General features: G+C 36.0%; 3 protein-coding genes across 3 annotated transcripts; 2 read left to right on the forward strand and 1 right to left on the reverse strand.

The window, feature by feature from the left end:
• Positions 1-237: 237 nt before the first annotated feature.
• On the forward strand, positions 238-11340 carry LOC106107379 (cullin-2). The gene is made up of 16 exons (XM_013288219.1): positions 238-379; positions 962-1039; positions 1418-1542; positions 1720-1815; positions 2113-2206; positions 2541-2615; positions 3008-3175; positions 3741-3888; positions 4330-4499; positions 5440-5583; positions 6574-6681; positions 7294-7701; positions 8184-8393; positions 8834-9149; positions 9605-9714; positions 10263-11340. The coding sequence occupies exons 2-16, from the start codon at positions 977-979 to the stop codon at positions 10422-10424; spliced, it is 2397 nt and encodes a 798-aa protein (XP_013143673.1). The 5' UTR covers positions 238-379; positions 962-976; the 3' UTR covers positions 10425-11340.
• Positions 11341-11898: 558 nt separating this feature from the next.
• Positions 11899-12823, forward strand: LOC106106929 (calphotin-like). Its single transcript, XM_013287588.1, has 3 exons — positions 11899-11991; positions 12258-12608; positions 12809-12823. The coding sequence occupies exons 1-3, from the start codon at positions 11947-11949 to the stop codon at positions 12821-12823; spliced, it is 411 nt and encodes a 136-aa protein (XP_013143042.1). The 5' UTR covers positions 11899-11946.
• A 179-nt stretch (positions 12824-13002) lies between these two features.
• On the reverse strand, positions 13003-17677 carry LOC106107450 (histidine triad nucleotide-binding protein 1-like). The gene is made up of 2 exons (XM_013288303.1): positions 17266-17677; positions 13003-14544 (listed from the first exon to the last, which is right to left on the reverse strand). The coding sequence occupies exons 1-2, from the start codon at positions 17593-17595 to the stop codon at positions 14383-14385; spliced, it is 492 nt and encodes a 163-aa protein (XP_013143757.1). The 5' UTR covers positions 17596-17677; the 3' UTR covers positions 13003-14382.
• Between the last annotated feature and the right edge of the window lie 112 nt (positions 17678-17789).

Consider the following 17789-nt stretch of genomic DNA (forward strand, 5'->3'; position numbering starts at 1 on the left):
TTCAAGGAATTATTTCGTTACTTTTTAGTGTACTGTTTTTTTTGAGAATATTTTGTTTTTGGTGTATTTTGTTTTGTTTTTAGTACATTTTATTTTGTTTTTCGTATATTTTGTTTGGAAGTCGGTTTTGTTTTTACAATTTTATTCGCAGTACATAGATTAAAAATGTCATGGCAAAAAGCCTTGACTATTAACCTAAAAATTAATTTGACCATTTTCCGTAAAAAAAAACAAATGTCAAAACTGTAAGAATTGGTTGGTTTTGCGTGCGGATTCTGCGAAATATTTTCTATTATTTTTGTAACTGACTCTAATATACTAAGTGCTTAAAAGGCGATACAGTTTCCAAAGCAAATTTAGTGCGAGAGGAGATTTAAAAGTGAGTTTAGCATTGGGTAATACTTGTTAAAACTTTAATTATTTTTGTTGTACATCGATACTGCTGAGTAATTTTGTGAACGATCTTATAGTTGCTTTATCCCGCTGTTGTCACGATGCCAAGTATATTGCGTTGCTGGATTTTGCAGCACGACCTCGTATGATATTCAACACATACATATTCTGAACATATCATCCATTATATCTCCAGAAGTCGGCGTCTTAAAACCAAAACACATACTCCACTTGACGTTCAGATCTAGGACTTGGTACATGGTATTCCCAATTAACTGTGTATATTTACTACTTTTCGGAGCTAAGTTTCTCATCAATTTCAATGTCTATGAAAGTTTTCTCAATGTTTACAACACAAATGCATAAATAATGAATGACCTATTTTGTTATTGTTTACGACATACAATCGGAATTTCTTGTAATATTTAACAGTTTATAACCAACTGTAATTGGAACACAAAAGTCCATTTATCTTTTGTTACTTTGAATAAATAACAAAGAAAACACCAAAGTACTTCTTTTAAAAATAAGGGCAAAATGAAATTATTAAGACACTTGTTTATTTTAGGCACATGAACTTTCAATGATGTCCCTAAAACCGAGAAATGTGGACTTCCAGGACACTTGGGCAAGCCTTAAAGAGACGGTATGTATTTTATAACACTCTGATGGCATGTGGCCTGTTATTATGATGCTAAGCAAATCCCAATTACTATAAATGTTTGTAGTAGAAATTCTCAAATTTAAATAAAATTAAAAATGACAACTTAATCAAAAAGTTATATTAGCTATGTTATACAACTTAGTTACACTAATAGCTGCTGTTGACCTTTGAATGACCTTTTTCTAATAAATTTTAACCATAGATATAGGTCTTTCCAAAAACCTTGGGTCCCAAGGACATTGGCATGCTGTGTATTGCCCTCCCCTCTCATTCTGCTACACTTGAAATTGTGATCTATGCAATGAATTGTGCAAAGTCAAGAGCTGCCAAGATATCTTCCAACTTTGTCTATACTTTTAGGTGGCAGGAGTTGTAGCACTCCGGGCAGTAGAGCGTGCTGTCTGGAATATGCGTTTCTCAGATGTATATGCACTATGTGTGGCACATCCGGAGCCTCTTGCTGACCGGCTATATGATGAAACCAGGTATGATTTAAATACAAAAGTATACTGACAAGCTTATATTTTTAAAAGCTAAAATCAAGATGTAGTTATAGGAAACTGGTTGATAGTTTATGTTTGGAAACCAGTTACTGAAGTTAACAACCAGTTTTTGAATTTAATTTTGAGAATCTGACTACCATAATTAACTATCTGTTTTAGAAATTTCTTAGAAGAGCATGTCGGAGAACTTTTAAAAAGAGTCCAAGGGAATTCACCACTTGAAAGTAGTGATTACAATGATGGTCTGCTTACAAGGTATGTATTTTAAAACACAGTTTTTTATTTGGTTTTTTGATATCATAAGGTGACAAATGAGAAAAAGGCCACCAGGATTCGCTGAAATAGTGCTGCAATGTTCCATAGACATCTGCAAATGCAGATGTGTCACCTATCTTTAAACACATGATGGGACACCCAGAATCAGGATTTTGCCCCTTCCCATTCCGTCCCCTACCTATTCCGTCACCTATCAGACCCACTTTTCCTACCTATCCTTTGTACCAAAAAAGGACCAGGCCTCCTGCACGCTATATAGACATAAAATATTTCCAGGTATGTTGCGGCATGGAGGGAGTACAGTCAGGGTGTATCATATCTCAATAGTCTATATTCATATCTCAATCTGCAGCATGTGAAGAAACAGAAGGTAATTTACAAATATTTAATTTGTGAGTTGCTTATAAATTTTGTCTTGATTCTAAACAGTGTAGTTTCATATTATTTTACTTTACTTTAATATAGATTAGATTTCATGTAATAAATCCTACGCTATGTTGTAAACATTAAAATACTTTCTTTATATTTATTTCCTCGTCTTTAATATTCTTTCGGTTCTTTTTAGACACACATATTTTTCTAAAGTGACAGTTGCCTTCTTTACATTTTGACATACTTATATTACAGCCGCTTATATATTGCAGCTAGTGTATATTTGTTATAATTAAACCTTGTTATAAATCCACAACACTATGTTATTCCAGGTTTCTGATGCCGAAATAATATATGGTTCATCAGCGACTGTTAGTTGTCCGGAGCATGATTCTAGGCAGTTGGAGGTAAACACATTTAATTCACATTTTGAATATATTATAAATTTCATTGATTGATTGAAAAATTTATCCGAAAACAGAATCTTATTGTTTAAAATACATTTTAGTACTTAAATTCAAGGTAATAAGACCAATAACCGATATTAAGGATATATATGAAGGTAACTAACCCAGTAGTGGATACTTAATATTAGCTTGAAATTCTACCAAAACGAAATGTCTGTATATTGCGATTGAGTAAACAAGATTTGCGTTGCTTATAAAATCCATTTTTTTTACATTTTTGTCCGTCCACAATGGATGGACCAGCTTTGAAGGTAGCAAATGTATACAACCCGCAGTGCAGCGGTTGACTATGGCCTAGTCACTGCTGATGTTGTGACGTGTTGGTGGTGCAGGTGGGGGAGCTGGGGCTGGTGACGTGGGAGCGCATCCTGGTGCAGGCGCTGGCGGCGGGGCTGACGGCGCGCGTGGTGTCCGCGCTAAGCGCCGCGCGTGACGGCCAGCTGGAGCCCGCCATGGCCGACGTGCTGCACGCCGCCATACACAGCGCGGTGCATGCGCAGGTCAGAGACCTTGTATTTATATCTATACTGATATTATGAAGAGAAATTGGATTTTATGTTGCAAAATAACTCAAAAACTATTGGACCTATTCCAAAACTTCTTTCACCATAAAAAGCTACGTTATCTGTGAGTAACATAGACTATTTATTTTTAGTTTTTTCGCGGGCATAGTCGTGACAACTAGTCTATACTAATGTAATATAACGTAAACACACACTTTGTTATGTAGGATCAGCATTTATAAAACATTTTAGAATTATCATATTTTTTATGAAAAGCCCTACACTTGTGATACGCTAAAGCGTATAGGCTATAGGCTATATATTTTTACGCTACTTAGAGGATGAAAAAATTGGAAAAATCGTTATATGGTAAAGGACAAAAACTACAAACCAATAGCAAAGAAGCAACATTGCCATGGTAATTGATATCCAAATAGCAAAGACCTTCGTTGTATAGCTTTATAAAGTGTGTCTTTACCTCCTCTAATTTTATAATAGAAAATTGAACGGTTTAATCAAATTTAGGTAACCTCCCCAGTTGTTGACACGTGATTGTCCGCAGGCTCACCGCGTGCGCGCGCCGCTGCAGCTGTACCAGCAGCTGGTGCTGGAGCCCTACCTGGCGGCGGCGGCCACGCACCACGCGCGCCGCGCCGCCAGCCTGCTGCAGGACGGAGATATATCGCACTACATGAAGTATACACTTGAAGGTACCTCCATTTACGTTTTTGATCTAAAGAAATAAACAAAATGAGTATATTTTTAGAATGTAATTTCTGCGATTTTCGTTCCAAAAATTTCCAATAAGTTCAATCTCCTGAAGCTTTTTCTTATAATTTAAAAAAGTATAAAGTATACTAGCTTTCTAATGGCACAGGAGTTTTTCAAGTCGATCCAGTAGTTTTTTGACAAATTGAATACATATCAATCCAATTACCAATAGTATAAATGCGAAATTTACATTAGTGTTTAGACTTTGTAGTGTTGACAACTGAACGGATCTCGATGAAATTTGGTATAGTTGTAAAGCCTTGTCTGGACAAACACATAGAATATACTTTTGTTTTTTTTTTTTTTTATATTGTTCGGACGGAGTCACGGACAAAAGTTAGTAGTAATATAGATTTGATAATGAAAGTTTGACTACATAGGTTTGGAGCGTGAAATAATGCTGGCGTGCCGCTACCTGCACTCGTCGTCGCGCGAGGCGGTGCGCGCGTGCTACGAGCGCGCCGCCGTGGCCGCGCACCTGCCCGCGCTGCACGCGCACACCGAGCGCCTGCTGCGCGAGGCCTGCGCGGACACGCCGCAGGCGCTGCAGGTACACGCATCTAACATTACCTTAAATGTACAGGACAGCCATTTCAAGTTTTGTATATGTACATAGGCGCATAACGTGTGCGCGTTAAAGAAGGGTTCCGCGCCAGCTGTCAGTGTGACACGGATGTCAATAAACCAGTCTGCACTAAGCTAGCGGTCGTATCATTGTTCCCTATATACAACATAAAGTTTTCATTTAAAAAAAAAATCACACCTAAATTTTGATTGTTTCAAACGCCACAAAAGTGCGGTGATCTTTATGAAACCCGATGCAAACGATGTAGAGAAATTTGCTGATTCTGAATATATATGTATAATATCGCCTAAAATGGCATCTGAAACAAATAGCTTTTCACCCGTCGATATGGTACTGGTGTCAATAACCGGGGCTTTTACCTTAATTTGATCATTCGTAGAATAGTACTAGCATGGACGTCACCAGATGTCACTCCCTCGTCACTCCCACTACCAGATACTCTTACATCTAAAATAGATATAAAAACTACTATGTATTTGACCATTTACATGTTTACCCCCCCCCCCACTCCACAATCTTAAACCTAGCCAGAACATACGGTAGCGATGCACATGGATAGTAAATCGAGTCGACTCACATGAAAATAAAAATGTCCTTTATTTCTTTTTAACTATGTTGTTACTTAAAAAAATAAAACACTTGAAATTGGAAATAAACATTACAATTAATTACAGTATTTAAATAGTCTTGTCCGGCATTAGCGGAAATTAAACGTAGTGTTGCCAAGTGAGAATGATTCTCATTAATCATCGTCATTTGGGTTGTGTTTCCAATAAATTAACCTACGATGTTTTTGTACTTTTTGTAAGCCTTCCCAAAAGGAGGTTTTCAATTTGTTTGTTTTTTTTTTAATTTCTCCTCCTCCGTAATAAAGTCCGTCCCTTTTATGTATTAATGTTTGCAGCGCCGTGAGGACCTGAAGCGTATGTACACGCTGCTGAAGCCGATGAGCGGGCAGGGCGCGCTGCGGCCGCTGGTGGACGCGGCGCACGCGCAGACCGCCCGCGACGGACTGCTGCTGCTAGCCAGTGAACATAGCAAGGATGAGGTAACCACTAGATGGCAGCACATACTTGTAGGTGTAATGCGAGGTCTACACTTCGCTGCTACAGTTGATCAGTAGCGCTCTGATTGGACCGTTTTGGCGTGACAATGCATTAGCGTTGCTTGCCGACGTAACTGTCCAACTGTATTGGCGAAATGTGAACCGAGCAGAATATTATCTCAGTATGTTACTTTTATGGAAGACGAGCTGTTGCCCGCGAATTCGTACGCGTGGTATTAGAAAACATACAAACTATAAAAAATTACAAAAAGCTGCGTATCCCTCGGGAACCGTTCATTTCTCGGGAATGAAGCTTATCCCATGTGTACTCCAGACTTTGTTTTATATCTGTGCCAAATTTCAATAAGATATGTTGAACCGTTGCAGAATGATCGAGTAAACATTAAATAACTAAATTAATGAATCCCACGGGAACCGTAACTATTCCAGGGACAAAAAGTAGCCTATGTGTTCTTCCAGACTATGCTCTAAACCTGTGCCAAATTTCATAGAGATCCGTTCAGCCGTTTAGCCTACAAACGCTAACAAACATCCATCCATCCATCCATCTAAACTTTCGCATTTATAATATTAGTAAGATTACTTCGCCATTTCGTTTGTTTATGACGTAAAAAAAATACTATTTAAATTTTGCTACGACTCTGTCCGTGCGGAATCAAAAATACTATGTAATAGAGTTTTTTTTTTGTACATTGTTCAACGACCGCCAAATTTTGTCAAAATCTGATAAGCTGTTTGAGTTACACAGACAAAACATTTATTCAAATTTCTGCATTTATGGTATTTTTAAGAAGTTAAATAAATGCGAAAGTATAGATGGATCGATGGATATTTGTTGAATCTTGAAATACTAAACGGATCTCTATAAAATTTGTCACAGGAAAAAACATAGTCTGGAAGAACTCTAGTATATTAATAAGTTTGTTTTTAATTCAGCATGAACACAGCAGTTATGTTATGTTTATATAACAGGCGCACACACACTTCGTGAACGCGATGCTGTCGCTACACAAGAAGTACAGCAAACTGTTCAACGAGGTGTTCGGAGGCGCGCAGGCATTCGTCGGCGCATTAGATAAAGTAAGTTAAAACACTAAAAATAACACTTCAATTCGTTTTCTATATTTATATTCATATTCTACTAGCTGTTGCTCGCGACTTCGCCCGCGTGAAATAAAAAAAATATAGCCTATGCTCCTCACAGAGAAATTATCTTTCTAACAGTAAAACAATTTTTAAAATCGGCCTGTTTTTGAGTTATTTCAATGCATACAAAAATAGAAATATTTCCTCTTTACAATATTAGTATAGATTTATATTCTTATACTTATAAAGCGTAAAAACACATATCTTTGTTATAAAGTATGTCAGAAACCATAGTATATTTTTAATAGTTCTTTCTTTCATAAAAAGCGCTGCACTTACGACACGCTATAGGATAAATATTTTCATGCTATCAAACGTAGGGGGTAAATAAATTGGTACAACGTCATGCGGGAAAGGGACAAAAACTGCAAGCCAATAGCAACAGAGAAACAATAGGCATCTAACCGAAAAATTTGAATTTTGATTTACAATGAAATGTAAATAATAAGATATACTTTTTATAATGACATATGGATGACGTCACTGGGGACTGTTTTTAATAAGGTGAGATTGAAATGAGTTGACGTTTCTTATTTCATGTTTCAGGCATGCAGTGCTGTTGTAAACGCTCGGGAGCCAGGAGAGACCTCAGCGAGGGCACCAGAACTCCTAGCTCGGTACTGCGACGCGTTACTACGGAGGAGAGGCGCGGACGCTGAGGCTGATGATAAACTGGCAGCAGCTATCATAGTCTTCAAATATGTAGATGATAAAGATGTCTTCCAGAAACACTACGCGAGAGCATTAGCAAGAAGACTCATACACCAACTATCAGCTTCAATGGAACAAGAGGAAGCGATGATTAACCGCCTCAAAGCAGCCTGCGGATACGAGTTTACGAATAAATTGCACAGAATGTTCACAGATGTCGCTGTGTCTGCGGATCTTAATGCGAAATTCCAACAACATTTAAGAGATAATAATCTATCTTTGAATACAGGATTCTTTATACAGGTTAGCCTCTAGCTTATTGGGTAATTTAACTCGCATGAGTCAAGTAGATCAGTGGTCCACAGATAATATCAATTTGTACTTTATAGAGCTCCCTTAGTCACACTAGCTTTTAATCGAACTTTCGTCTATGCAGAATTAAAAAAAATGTTCCTATATGTTCTAGACTCCTCTACATCTATGCCAAATTTTATCAATATTCGTTCAGGAGATAAATTCTAACAACCATCCATCTACACATTCGCATATCTAATATTAGTAAGATCTTCCCGCTGCTAGTTTGCTCTACTACTGGAAGAAAAATATTTATTTATTTATTTATTCATTAAATACATGAAATAATTATTTCATTTTATCAAACATTTACAAGAACACCCACATGTACACACATGTATACACATTCACTGAATAACAGTTCGTCGATTTTTAGATATGTTTATTATGTAGACGTAGATATGAGATGTTTTATGTAAGGTGTGGTGCAGGTGCTGCAGGCGGGGGCGTGGCCGCTGGGCGGGGCGATGGCGCCGCTGGCCCCGCCCGCGCAGCTGGAGCGGCCGGCGCGCCTGTTCGAGGCGTTCTACCGCGGCTCCTTCAGCGGCCGCCGCCTCGCCTGGCTGCACCACCTCTGCACCGGCGAGCTGCGCACGCGCTACACGCAGCGCGTCTACCACATCAGCGCCACCACGCCACAGGTATACATTATAACACATAAACAGTGTCTTATAATATTTTATTTTATTTAGTGATTTTCAAATTGCTCCTAGTGGATACCCTGGGATTCACAGATGAATGATCGAATGTGGCTATTATTGCTGGAAATATTTGATGGTCCACGAGTTGGAAAAGGTTCCGCAATATTTTTTTTTGATTTCGAACACTTCGCAAACCCTCGCTCGTATGTAAATTACGACAATTCAATAAATTAAAAAAAAAATGGGTTCACTAAAATGAGTCAAATTTTAAAGGGATTTAGGAGGAAAATACTTTGGGAACCTTTGATTTATAAACTTTAGATTACTGTTTGCACACCCTTGCAAACTTCAGTAAACTGTAAAACGCATTATTCCTTCATTTAAAAATTTTCCTTGTTTCTTCTCTTTATCTTAGCAATAATTGTGAATATTTTGTGTAGTGCGCACTACTGCTGATGTTCGAGAGCGTGGACAGCGTGAGTGTGCGCGAGGCGCGCGACACGCTGCAGCTGAGCGGCGAGGCGTGGACGCGGCACGTGCGGCCCCTGCTCGACATCGGGCTGCTCGCCGCGCGCGGGAACGTGCCCTCCCTCGCCCCACCCGCCCCCGCCACCGCCCCCGCACCCGCACCCGGGGCGGAGTCCCCCGGCGCGGGGGAGGAGGACGACGCGGACGCGGAGCTGCTCCTCAACCTCTCCTTCACCTCCAAGCGCACCAAGCTGCGGCTGACGTGCGGCGCCGCGACCACACACTCCGGTACGTTGATAACTACGCACATGTCGATGGATGATGTAGACTGTTTGCTATTTATATCTTGTTTTATGTTTAATTCAGAGACTAAAAAATATATAGAGGAGTCATAATCTCACTAACTTTATTTATTTATAGATCTTCAAAACGAGGTCAATATTTGACTTTCTTTTTATATAAATAAGATTATTTTTTATCTTTTTTTAACGATTCTACTTATAATAAAGTATTGACGTGAAACTATTGTAATAAAAAAACTATGAATTTTCATGCTACTAAAACGTGGCTGGAGTTGGCCGGAGACTTGTGATGTCATATTTTCACATATCCGCTTACATGTCGCCTCGGTGTAAATGACAAAGTATTTCATTGGTTCACATAGGTTTTAAATGTCAAAAAGCGCTTAAAGCTACCTATTATTTTAGAAAACCATAAAAAAATTGAATAATATATGTGTGCAGGAGGCAGCAGCAGCAGCGGGTCCGGCGGCGGCGGGGAGCCGGCGCACTGCGAGGACGACCGCAAGATGTACCTGCAGGCCGCGCTCGTGCGCATCATGAAGCAGAGGAAGGTCAGTCACTGCAGCACATTGCTGAAAAAATAAAAAAAAATAGCTACATACAACATTTGCATATAACTATTACTCACGTCTATTTCTTTGGTGACATCACCGAAAATGCCCTAAAATAATTAGTTAAATGTCTCAAGAAAGTTCAAAATTTAACATTTGCATAGTAAAAATTTTCATAAATCTATACTAAAGGATAGTCTAAGCAAATAATAATCAACTGTGTGCGTAAGAAAGTCAAACTTCCAATCACATAGGTTTTTGGGGAAATAAAATAAAATATTTTATCGATACTAATGTTATAAAGGGAAAAAATGTTTTTTTCGATTTTTGTATGTATTGATATAACTCAAATATTGGGACAATTTCAAAAATTCTTTCACTATTAAAAAGTTTTGTTATTGGTGCGCATCATAGGCTATATTTTTAATACTTTTTGACCGACTTACCAAAAAATAAGGTACTCCATTCGTCTGTATATATTTTTTTACTTTTCTAGTATTGACACTTTAATTTATGAGTGTAACTTCTCACAAAGATACTTTCTTCAGGTTTTGCGACACACGGAATTAATTCAAGAAGTGGTGGCGCAGGCGCGGGGCTCGTTCGCGCCATCTGTCGCCATGATCAAGAAGTGCATAGAGTCACTCATAGACAAGCAGTACTTAGAGCGAGCGCCCGGCACTCTCGACACATACGCCTATCTCGCGTAGAACCACGCCCACCGCCGCGAGACACGCCCCCACCCCCCGCTGGGGGCAGCTACAGCTAAAACAATATAAATAATGAATAATTATTTAAAAAATCTACGGAATTCGGGTTACCATGGCAACGGAGCTAGAATTTTGTACAGAAATTCCTCTTAGATTAACAACGATCGTTTCTTCCTCCTAAAGTCATAGTTTTTATTAATGTTTTAACAATGAAATTATTTTCTCTACATTTCTAAGTTACTATAGTTTGCTGGTTTTTTTAAATTATATCTCGTTTTCTGAATTCTTGCTGTTTTTATCAGTTTTCGTATTTCTAACGCTATTAAGAAAAAATTGCTTTCGAAAATTAAATTAATGTATTCGCTCCGTACCATTTAATTGGAAATCTCATACATATGCAGCCTTAGAGATGTTTAAAATTATATTTTGTAAATCAACGTTGGTAATAAATGCAATCCGTAGTTTATAAATTATTTTATGTTTCTGATTTTCGTTTAAAAAGTACTAAGTGTGCTTGTGATAAATAGCACTAAGAGGATCCCTCTCTTTAAAACACAAGTGTAATAAAATTTACGAGAAATGCATAAAAATATTGCTAATACAACAAAAACAGAATATTTTCAGCGCAAATTGCAAGTAGATGTGTTAATTTTTTTTTGTATAGATTTTATAAACATAGATTAAAAAATCGTATGAAGCAATCACAATAAATGTATTTTAAAAACGTTTCAGTCATTTTTTTTAGTATATGATTTTTTTAACAGATTATATTCGATGCAATCTGAAATGGAATTTGTACATGATAGGTTAGTATGTAACAGAGAAAGTGCGGTCTGTAGTTAGCGGGCGCAGCATCTCAAATTATCATTATTTATCTATTGAATATTGTTTAATAAATATTGTACGGATGCCGTTTATTGTTGTTTTATTATTATGTTTAAGTTTTTTTGACCGATTTCCCAAAAGAAGGTACTCAGTTCATCTGTATGTTTTTTTATGTGTGTTACGGCATAACTCTGCTGCTAGTGGACCGATTTTTTTTTATTCGAAAGGTAGTGCTTGCAGATTTGTTTGATTTTTTTCAGTACCTTCTTATATGCAATAACTTTGGTCCGAATCTTGTAAAGGACAATTTATATTTCACTAGCTTTCGCCTGAAAATCCATCCGCTTGGAATAAAAAAAAGTGTTCCAAAAGTTCTTCCAGACTATCCTCTACATCTATACCAAATTTCATCAAAATACGTTCAGCCGTTTAGGCTACAAACTCTCAAAATCCATCTAAACTTTCGCATTTATAATATTAGTAAGACATGATTTTGTAAACCATGTTTCTAATATTTCACCATAAATTACTATTAAATGTTTGTCAAAAATTACCTAACTTTTAACCTATTCTCGTAATAGAAATTACGCTCGATTAATGCACGTTTCTATTTTAATAATGCAATTGTGTCACGGAGGTGTGATAAGTGCTAGAATATAGGTCGACGCAAAGTCGCGTCTGACCTCCGACGTTCACCATGCGGCTACTAGGCGTCATCTGTTCCATTGTAGCCCTGCTGCAGGTAAAATACACGTTTATCTGATATTTTGTTACATTCTTAATGCTGAAAAACCTTAAATGAAACTTTCAAGAGGGATTTTTTTCTGTACATAATTATCAGTCACTTTATGCCTGACCTGACAGTCTCACTTATAATTTATTGCCTTCCTTATTCTAATATTTTAACACTAAACCTATATATGGGGATTGCTTGAACAATCAAGTGGATGTAGTTAGGAAGTGAAGTGAGAATTTAGATCTTAAATTAATTTGCTTTTATTACTCCAGCAGGCAAACTCTCAGTGCCTACCGACAGCGTACTGCTTGCCGGCTCCGGCGCCTGCCCCAGTCATCATCCCAGCTGCCCCAGCCGCACCGCTCGTTCTCCCAGCCGCTCCAGCACCTACCGCTGCACTAACCGCAATCACTCCACTGCTAGCGTCCACTATCTCCGCGTCTCTAGCCACGGCATTACCGCCTCTGCTAGAAGCGGCTTTACCTGCAGTATTGTCTTCGACGCTAGCTGCTGCCGCCCCCCTGTTGGCTGCTGCCTTACCCCCTTGCGCCCCTTCACCCGTGGCCTACGCCCCTACCCCGGTTACCTGCGCCGCGCTCCCCGCCTGCCCCCTATCGCCACCGGTATTTTGCCTTTAATATGCATTTAAAAATAAACCTTTTCTGAAAATCTGTTGAGTATTAAAATTGATTTTCTTTGCTTTTCCTCGACTATTTGGTTGATTTGGTACGGGTAAATCACATTAGAGTAAATACTTTTGTAATATGTATATTTAGAAATAAAATTACGATTTAAGTAAAGTTTTGATTTTATTTTGTTGCAGGATACTGAAGAATAAATATTTTTTTCTATAAATGTATAGATTTATTTACACTTAGTTATTATATGCGACTTATCATATTTTATCGTTTAAATAATGGCTAGGAAAAGGCAAAAAATGTGGTAGAAAAGCTTGTAGCATCTTATACTTTTTAATTAGGTGAAATGTGGTGTGAACAGGTAAATAAAAGCCACAGCTGCGAGTAACAAAATATTTATTCCTTTGGTTACAGAATTTAATAATTTACTAAATTCTTAACAATTTGTTGACGGACCCGCGACCTCTCCTCTTAGTTTCTTGCAAAACAAGAGGATGGCAGCGAGCCCTCCTCCACCCGAAACTAATCTACTATAAATCTAATATCACAGTAAAAAGAAAAACTATTAAATATTTTGGTAGTTCAATTTTTGGGTGTTACCATTTTCTAATCATAAATTAATACTATCGATGAAAAACTGATAAATTAATTTTTTTTATATAACTATTGTTACTGTGGTATAAACGTTTTTCTTTTTACCGTGTGTACCTCTTAAAAGTTAAAATTGAATACAGTAAAAGATAAAATTCATAGACAATTTTTAATACCACAGTTTGAGAAGCAACATACTGAGTTGGGGTTTTTGGTAGGAAATGGTTTGAATTTTTTGTCTCAGATATTAGTTATGGCAACACACGGGGATTTAACGTTTTCTATTTCAAAATTAAACTTTTTTTTAGAAATTATTACAAACATGCGTACAAATAAAATCAATAATATTTTTGTGAAACAAAAAGGCTGACTAGATTTTTGACTATTTTAATCAATTTGATTGTATTGTATGAGATATTTGTAAATCTGAGATTCATTATTTTTTATGTATATTTAAGTGGCTATATTTAGAGTGAACATTTAATATAGGAATAATGTCTTGGCAGTGAGACTGGAATAAGAAAAATTATAATTTCTGTTTAAACACAAGTACTACCTTCAAACTGTGGCATTCCAAAGAGTAAAGAGAAAATAACATAAAAGACTATTCTAGAATTAATTTGGCCAAATTATTGCACTACCAACTAACCACTACAACTATTTAATGGCGAAATTTATGACACATTTTTTTCTTTAGTACATTCTTTGACGTTTTTTGAGCGCAACATTTTTTAATCTATGACAAGTCTATTAACATAGACAAGATAGATGTTGAAATGTTAAGACAATTTTTATAACATCTTAAATATATTACTTTGAAATTAGTAATAAAAAGAGCAATTACAAAAGCGGAAGATATTCTATGTAAAAAATACCTATTTGTAACTTAACTTTCAATTGAGAACAAATTAGGTATGAAAAGAAATGAGAAGGCTTTTAGAGTTAGAAACAAAAACCGTTATTGCATTTAAAATGAAAATCACTGGCAACATTTGATAGTAAACGTCAAATATAATGATTACAATAAAACTTTGTGCTTTATGGACGCCTACATTTTACAAAGCTATATCTTGAACCCTTTACTATATAAAAAGGCTAAGGCACTGAGCGTTGAGAGGTTCTTAAAACAAATATCGCCCCTCTCATTTCTTCTATAACCTGTTATAAGTTAGCCTGGTGGCCATCCCATCTGGCGTCCACCCAGGACGTGAAGATGGAGATGGTAGACGGATTGGGCGCCGTGGCGGCCGTTGTTTACTACAAGACGCCAGCCAGCCGGCGCCCTCGCAGCGCCCAGAGACCTCGCCACTAACATCAGATGTCCTAAGATCTGTGAAAAAAAAAGTTCTTAATGATTGCTTACTTTACAACATTTTATTATTATAGTTTAAGCATGTGCTTAGATGTACAAGATTAAAAAAAGACAAAGGCCACAACTTAGTTGACCCAAGATGTCAAAAATCTTAATTTTTCGCCTTCCGAAGGTCGTTAAAGTGCATTGTATATTCTTAAAGTTTATAATACAGGGGTATTATACAGAGAAAATATATGTGTTTTTATAACCAACAAACTGTGGCTCGCGACTTCGTCTGCGTGAAATTAAAAATAATAAGAAAAATAAATTACCTTTCTAACGTTGAAAGATTTTTTCGAATCGGTCCAGTAGTTTTTGAGTTATTTCAATACATAAAAAAATCTAAAAATACAAATCTTTCCTCTTTATTATATTAGTATAGATAAACTCTAATATTATACCTATTTCATAAAACATTTCCCCGTTAGTATATTTACTAGATTTTCTAATTCCGCGCAGACGAAAATATTAACAAAAGCTATTTAAATAAAATACATTATCAACAAAATCATCAAACATCTGTGACGTTTTCATTACAAACTGTTTACGCAGAAACAATCTACGTCAGATGGCGCGATGTTATTCAACTAATACAAACGTGTTCAATGGCATACCAAGACAATGGTTATTGCAAAATGAACTTTATTGTATAGTTGTTAAGATATAAAAATAGCGAAAAATCAAAGTATCAAGTACAGTCAATTGTAAATTTAATAGATGCAAAATTATTTTATTGTTATAGGATATAATTTTTTGACAATTATAAATACAAAAGTTTAGATGGATGGATGGATGTTTGTTAGAGTTTGTAGCCTAAACGGTTAAACGGATCTCCATAAAATTCGGCACAGATCGAGAGCAGTCTTTATTTTCTTAGTTCGTCTGTTTTCTTATACCACACGGACGAAGTCGCGGGCAACAGCAATCCTTAATTTTAACCACAATATGTCAAGTTCGTAATTATCTAGCTAATGTTAGAAAATTGTTAGGCAAAATATTCAACAATAAACTTAAACACTTTTCGCGTCGAGTGTACCTGCAGGGGCCGGCTATCAGTTCGGTCAGCATTCCTGACCGCTGAGTCACACCTACAGCGACATAATTGCACGTTATCACACGCCGCTTACAAATCATACTATTATTATAAATGCGAAAGTTTAGGTGGATGGAAGGATGTTTGTCAGAGCTTGTAGTAAACTACTGAACGGATTGCGACGAAATTTGGCATAGATGTAGAGAATAGTCTGGAAGAACACATAGGCTACTTTTGTTTTTGTTTCATAATTCCACGCGGATGTAGTCGCGGGCGTAAGCTAGTGTTAAACATTGTCAAGTGTTAGAAAATTGTAATCAAGATATTGTTAATATTTTCATAACTATCAATGTATTTTTATTTACGATTTTAAGAGTAATGTCATACGAAAAAAGAAATCTAACATTTGTTAATCTGTAAAATACTTTTTTTGTTCATTCATGATTAAACCATTAATAAGCTTTTTATAAATATTTGCGGTAATTAATAAATTTATTAACCTTTAGTGTATAAATAAAATAGCTAAGTTAGTATGTATGTCTGAATATGTTTTACACAAGATATAGTAATGTGATCATTTATAAGCCTAGCTGTCACCACTTTGGCCATAAAAAAACAACACCAGCCTATACTAGCAGAATGTACTATGAAATCTATACATTATAATATTACTAAAAAGTAAAATGAAACATTTCTAAGTATTCATTATAAGGAAAAGAAAGTAATAGAATTATTCATAAAAATAATAAACATATTTGACAAATTAGTTTCCGTGGCTCATTATCCGAGATGCCTGCAATTCGTCACAACCAAGTTATCATAGATTACACAATGATAAAATTAAGCTTGCAACTGATAACAGCATTGTTTGTATAACATTCTTTTGTGATAAGGAATAATTAACAATGTTTCTTACATTTAAAATATCTACTTGCACATTATAATTATAAATTATAATTATTTTGTTATAGCCTTCACAATATTTCATGTCACAAAGTTTGGATGAATGTTTGTTATTATATCTTTAAAATGGCTTTACGGATATCAATGTAATTTGACATAGATTCCAGATCTATTTATTACATAGTCTAAGAAAACATCAGGCTACTTACTAAGTTTTTTTTTATTTCATGTGAATGAAATCAATGAAAATCATAATTTTGTTTTATTCTATATGAATATAGTGATTACCGACTGAAATATTAAAAGCAAATTTCTATACCTGTGAACAAAGATGCCTTCAGTAAATCTTTTATTTCTAGGAACATCTATTTTTATAAACTACCAAATATAGACAATTTTTTACAATAACATTAATTGCCAAATGAGAATAAATATTACAGTAAAAATTAAAAAAAAAAATAACTAATAAATTATGGTTTCTGTAGATGCTAATTTAAGAAAACATTTAGATCCATTGTACTGGCATGACTATAATTTTTATACAAGCTACTGCAAATTTTTTAGTTGTACTATAGACAATACATTCATATATCAATCCTATTGTCTGTAAATTTACATACAATAGGATTCAAATAGTACCTTGGGAATGATTAAGTTTATTTAGTTTGCTAATTTATTAAACACTTGGATTATTTAATAAAGGTAATGAAATGTTGCTAATTTTTACACTGTATAATATATGAAGGAAAGCGAATACAAACCTCTTTATCATTATCGACGGCATCTTGGAGTCGAGCAATTCGCCGCTTCGGTATAACTAGGAAATGTACCGGTGCTTGGGGGCTGATATCGTTGAATGCAAGGCAAAGGTCATCCTCATAAATTATATCAGCTTTGATTTCTTTCGATATTATTTTGTCGAATATCGTTGGACCCGGCGCCGCTACACTTTGAGCTTGAGCGCGTCGAACTTCATCACTATACGGACGCCGGACAGCGATGGCCGCCCCGCGCGTTAGATCATATATGTTCGTTGGATATGTCTTCTTCAGGCGAAACTTTAACGCGCGTTGGAAAACTTTATCAAACATTTTAAGTAAATTAAACCGTTCTTTTTCGAGAGCTATTCACATCCTCCCGAGAGGGATTTTGATTTTTGACATTAACCATTTGACATTTCAAGAATGTGATGTGACATTGACATTTATGAAAATAAAAAGTAGGAAATATTCGTGGTTTAGCACACAGCTTTTTAGCCACAAATGTTTTTGAGAACCGATATTAT

The sequence above is a fragment of the Papilio polytes genome, unplaced genomic scaffold (assembly GCF_000836215.1).
Source record: "Papilio polytes unplaced genomic scaffold, Ppol_1.0 DF822067.1, whole genome shotgun sequence".
NCBI lineage: Eukaryota > Metazoa > Arthropoda > Insecta > Lepidoptera > Papilionidae > Papilio > Papilio polytes.